Source organism: Nanorana parkeri, unplaced genomic scaffold, assembly GCF_000935625.1.
Source record: "Nanorana parkeri isolate BGI_ZX_2015 unplaced genomic scaffold, ASM93562v1 scaffold2453, whole genome shotgun sequence".
In the NCBI taxonomy this organism is placed as follows: Eukaryota; Metazoa; Chordata; class Amphibia; order Anura; family Dicroglossidae; genus Nanorana; species Nanorana parkeri.
The window spans coordinates 116,893-122,153 of NW_017308721.1; the positions used below are offsets into that span (position 1 = coordinate 116,893).

Sequence of the window (5,261 nt, forward strand, 5' to 3'; positions counted from 1 at the left end):
CTTCAGTCTTGTATCTGACCTCCGTCCTCCCCTTCAGTCTTGTATCTGACCTCCGTCCTCCCCTTCAGTCTTGTATCTGACCTCCGTCCTCCCCTTCAGTCTTGTATCTGACCTCCGTCCTCCCCTTCAGTCTTGTATCTGACCTCCGGCCTTCCCTTCAGTCTTGTATCTGACCTCCGGCCTCCCCTTCAGTCTTGTATCTGACCTCCGGCCTCCCCTTCAGGGAAGTTACTTCCTGGCTGAAGGACGTCCAGCATCATTAATAAGGATACATTTTGTTTCAACTGGAGCACAGCCAATCGGATTTAAAGAACAACTCTGAGCATGTAAAACAAAATGAACTCTTCTGATGAATCGCTTGTTTGCCTGATGAAAGGGGATTCTGTGAGACCCCGAAACGTTGTTCAGAGTGTTCTATTTGCAATCAGTACGTTAATAAACATGTACTGAACTTGCTTTGGAGTGCCAGTTTCCATCCTTTACCAAAATGACTCAGTCACCCTGGTGTCACCCCCTCTGAAAAGTTGGGCACTTGGTCATGGACTCGACAGCTGTACAAGAGAGATGGGGACCTGGCTGTACAAGAGAGATGGGGACCTCTCTGCTGACGTCCATCACCGGGATGGCCGCTGGCAGTAAAGTGCGGGTGATGGAATTATGCGTGTGTGTGATGACCCCCCTCCCCCGGGGACGCCTCAGACTAGGACCCCTTTTAATGTGCTGTGTGGTCTCAGCCAGAGGTAAGAAGCCCATTCACACTGAGCTATTTACCGCGCGATATCGCTCTCCAATGCATGGCAATGGGGCTCTGTCCGTCGCTGTCGCGGGTCGTGTGCGGCTACAGCAGGTCCCTTTTTGGAGCGGATTTTGCCGCGCTTCTAGCTTGCTCAATGCAAGCATTTGCGCGACAAACGCGCGATATCGCACAAAATGCAAATCGCGCAACAAACGCGCGATTTGCGAATTGCTCAGTCTGAATGGGGCCTAAGTGTACAGCTCTTCGTTTTACGTTATTCATAATTTGTGGAGTAGGTGGAAGGATGTCCCCGGTTATTTTGTAGTCACTCAGATTGTCTCCCTTCCTCTCTCGCAGGGTTTGAACTTCCTCATTCCGATTCTCGACCGAATCCGCTATGTGCAGAGTCTGAAGGAGATAGTCATCAACGTGCCAGAGCAGTCTGCCGTATCGTTGGGTGAGTGTTCGGGGTGATCAAGGACTGCAGTGTGACTGAGCACATGAGATTGTCTCCCATCCATAATGACTAGAATAGGGGTAGGCAAACCTCCAGCTCCCAAATCTCATCGTGCCTCTGCCTCTGGGAGTCATGCCTGTGGCTGTCAGTTGTGCAATGCCTGATGGGGCTTGTAGTTTCATCACAGCTAGAATGCTGAGGTTCCCTACCCCTGAACTAGAAACTGCTGAGTTCTGGGCTTTCCCTCTGCTCGCCATTGGACATTGGCGCTGCCTGTTCCTTTAAAGAGCCAATGTGGGCTTGTAGAGGGGGTCGGCCTTCAGCTTTCTCAACAGAATTTGCATTTTCGAGCGCCCGGATTTCTGGGAATGCACTTCCTGTACAGAGTTCTTCCAATAATTGTTCTGTTTGGCCTGAATGTACTTTTAGGCCTCATTCACACTAGAATCGCCCGGCACGTACAGCTTCGTGCTGCGTGCACGGCAGTATCAGGCCGTTCCCGGGAAGGACAGGTGCTGCATGTGATTAGTACGCAGCCCCTGTCTTTCTCTATGGGAGGACGCGGCCGTACGCCGCCCTATGCTCACCCCAAGTGCAGGTCCATACAGGTGCGGGTGTCTCGGCTTGGACGCAGACAGGATCCATGCAGGGCGGGTGAGCGTACGGCAGCGTACTCCCGTAGAGAAGGACGGGGGCTGCGTACTAATCACACGCAGCACCTGTCCTTCCCGGGAGCTGCCAGCACAGATCTGTACGTGTCGGCCTTTTCTCGTGTGACTGAGGCCTGTAAAGCCATCGCCCACCTGCCTGTGTTGTGCACGGCTCCCACAACACTCAATAAAGTTTCTCTGTTTTATTATAATAAATAGTCTTGTCATTCTACAGATTGTGATTTGGTTTCTTGTTGTTTGCAGATAACGTCTCTTTACAGATAGACGGCGTCCTGTACCTGCGCATTCTGGACCCCTACAAGGTAAGGTCTTCACCTGATCTCGGAGCAATGGCCATAACCCAGCGCGGACTCTGGTACCCTTCTGTCTGGACCATGACTCGGACCTTGGCTCGATGAAAATTTTACTCGCTGGACCTCCTTGAATTTTAATTTACTACCCCCTGCTTTAGACAATTATGTAATTTGGAAAGATGTTTCTACTAACAAAGTTACAATGTTTTCATGTTACCCAGCAGGCTCCACCCACTACAGAAAGCTACAGGAGGGGGCAGAAACAAGGCTAGTCATCCTGCACAAGGAGAGAGAGCTGCAGTGACCGGTCTTTATTATAGGAGGGGGCGGAGACAAGACCAGTCATCCTGCACAGGAAGAAAGAGCAGCAGTGACCGATCTTTATTATAGAAGGGGGTGGAGACAAGACCAGTCGTCCTGCACAAGGAGAGAGTAGCAGTGACCGGTCTTTATTACAGGAGGGGGCGGAGACGAGACCAATCACCCTGCACAAGGAGAGAGTAGCAGTGACCGATCTTTATTATAGAAGGGGTGGAGACAAGATCAGTCACCCTGCAGAAGGACAGAGCGCAGCAGTGACTGGAAGAAATACACAAAGCTCACACATGACACTTGTATGAGGACAGTGATCCCGGAGTTCAGCTTTATAGTTTGTATTGACGAGGACCATCCTATAAGTCCTCACCCTTCTTCTTCTCTCTGCCCACAGGCCAGTTACGGGGTGGAGGACCCCGAGTACGCAGTTACACAGTTGGCGCAGACCACCATGCGATCTGAGCTGGGCAAACTGACGCTGGACAAGGTGTTTCGGGTGAGTATACGCGTTCCCCGCGCTCTGCTCAATTTGCATGTTCTCTCTGCCTACGTGGGTTTCCTCCCATGCTGACCAGGACTGCATGGGGTTTGCATGTTCTCTCTGCCTACGTGGGTTTCCTCCCATGCTGACCAGGACTGCATGGGGTTTGCATGTTCTCTCTGCCTACGTGGGTTTCCTCCCATGCTGACCAGGACTGCATGGGGTTTGCATGTTCTCTCTGCCTACGTGGGTTTCCTCCCATGCTGAGCAGGAATGCATGAGGTTTGCATGTTCTCTCTGCCTACGTGAGTTTCCTCCTCCCATGCTCACCAGGACTGCATGAGGTTTGCATGTTCTCTCCGCCTACGTGGGTTTCCTCCCATGCTGAGCAGGACTGCATGAGGTTTGCATGTTCTCTCTGCCTACGTGAGTTTTTTCCTCCTCCCATGCTCACCAGGACTGCATGGGGTTTGCATGTTCTCTCTGCTTACGTGGAGGAGCACTGCTGCTGTCCTGATTTAGACTACAAACACTTCCCCCCTCTCAAAATTCCCCCTCTCCATTAGATAGAGGGGTGTTGCTCAGTGGCAACCCGCTGCTGAAGACCCAGTCCTAAGGTGCCATCTTTCCTCCCATGTTGACCAGGACTGCATGGGGTGTGCATGTTCTCTCTGCTTACATAGGTTTCGCTCCTACGCTCCCAAAACATGCTGGTAGGTGCATTGGCTCCTGTCTACATTGCCCCTGGTATGTGTGTGTATACATGGGGAGAATGAGGCGATTATAAGCTCCTCGTGGGCGGGGACTGGTGTGACTGTACAGTATGTAAAGTGCGGTGTACATTTTTGGTGCCATATAATAAATAAAACGCGCGTTTGACGTCCTGCACACAGTCCCCTCCGTGAAATCTTTTTGCATTGAACGTCTTATTTTTCAGGAGAGAGAATCTCTGAACGCCAACATCGTGGACGCCATAAACCAGGCCTCCGACTACTGGGGGATCAAATGCCTGCGCTATGAGATTAAAGACATTCACGTGCCGCCCAAGGTCCGTGATGCCATGCAGATGCAGGTAAGCCATTTAGGTCTATTCAAAATGCAGCAACGTTTGGGCTGTAAAGCGAATCTAAACCCAAAAACCGAAATGTCATGCGTTCCAGGTGCGTGGTGGCCGCATTAGTTTTCCTTTTTCAGGCTTTTTTCACTTTATTTTTACCTGGTTGGTGACATAACTCCACACCAGGGACGTACGGTCAGGGGAGGGAGGGAGGGGAGGCGGAGCCTCACCTAGAACTATGGAGGAAAAAGCTGTCAGCTTCAAGTCTGAAGCTGACGGCTTTCTCTCCATTCAGATCGGCTTGTTACAGGTTACACAGCAGGGAAATCCTCCCCTCCCCGCCGTGTAACCTGTCATGGAAAGCCTCCCCGCCGTGTAACCTGTCATGGAAAGCCTCCCCGCCGTGTAACCAGTCATGGAAAGCCTCCCCGCCGTGTAACCTGTCATGGAAAGCCTCCCCGCCGTGTAACCTGTCATGGAAAGCCTCCCCGCCGTGTAACCTGTCATGGAAAGCCTCCCCGCCGTGTAACCTGTCATGGAAAGCCTCCCCGCCGTGTAACCTGTCATGGAAAGCCTCCCCGCCGTGTAACCTGTCATGGAAAGCCTCCCCGCCGTGTAACCTGTCATGGAAAGCCTCCCCGCCGTGTGACCTGTCATGGAAAGCCTCCCCGCCGTGTGACCTGTCATGGATGGAGCGCTGCTTGTTAATTACAGGCGGCGCTACATCCTGCTTTTGACAGCTAAGTTAGGTTACACGGCAGCGGGCTTCCCCACTGCTTTGTGTAACCTAACTTGGTGAGGCAAGAGCTGTCACAGCCTCTCTCTGTGTTAGAGGCGTGAGCTCTGTGGATGGCTTGGACCAATGACAAAGCGCCATCGGTCCAATCAAGAAAAAAAAAAAACCAGTGTGGACAGGGAGGCTCCTCCCTTCCTCCTCCCCACACAGCTTTGTTACCGAGCTAGGGGTGTGGTTTCAGCGGGACGGAGCTTTTTTTCAGGATGAGGGCGGAGCAATAATTTTAGGGCCATCAATCACTGATGACACTAAACTGATGAGCTGTAAAAGCTTTTAAAGCGTCGCCTATGGTCAATTTTGGGTATGCTAGTTATTCTGTCATTGAAGCTGTGACAGAAGCTACGGTCTGTCGAATGCTCCTCCCTGCGTCCTATGGTCCGGTGCGTCTTATGGACCGCAAAATACGGTAATATTTGAGGGTTTGAAGGGATTTTCAGGCCTAAAATGTGGATTAT

The 5,261-nt window shown here is 51.7% G+C and overlaps 1 protein-coding gene across 1 annotated transcript in view; it reads left to right on the forward strand.

The window, feature by feature from the left end:
* The window catches only part of STOML2 (stomatin like 2), an 11,793-nt gene that overhangs the window by 3,658 nt on the left and 2,874 nt on the right, over positions 1-5,261 (forward strand). Inside the window, exons 3-6 of the mRNA XM_018573607.1 lie at positions 1,094-1,193; positions 2,108-2,166; positions 2,867-2,968; positions 3,891-4,025. Coding sequence (XP_018429109.1) covers positions 1,094-1,193; positions 2,108-2,166; positions 2,867-2,968; positions 3,891-4,025 — 396 coding nt within the window. The remainder of the gene's footprint in view (positions 1-1,093; positions 1,194-2,107; positions 2,167-2,866; positions 2,969-3,890; positions 4,026-5,261) is intronic.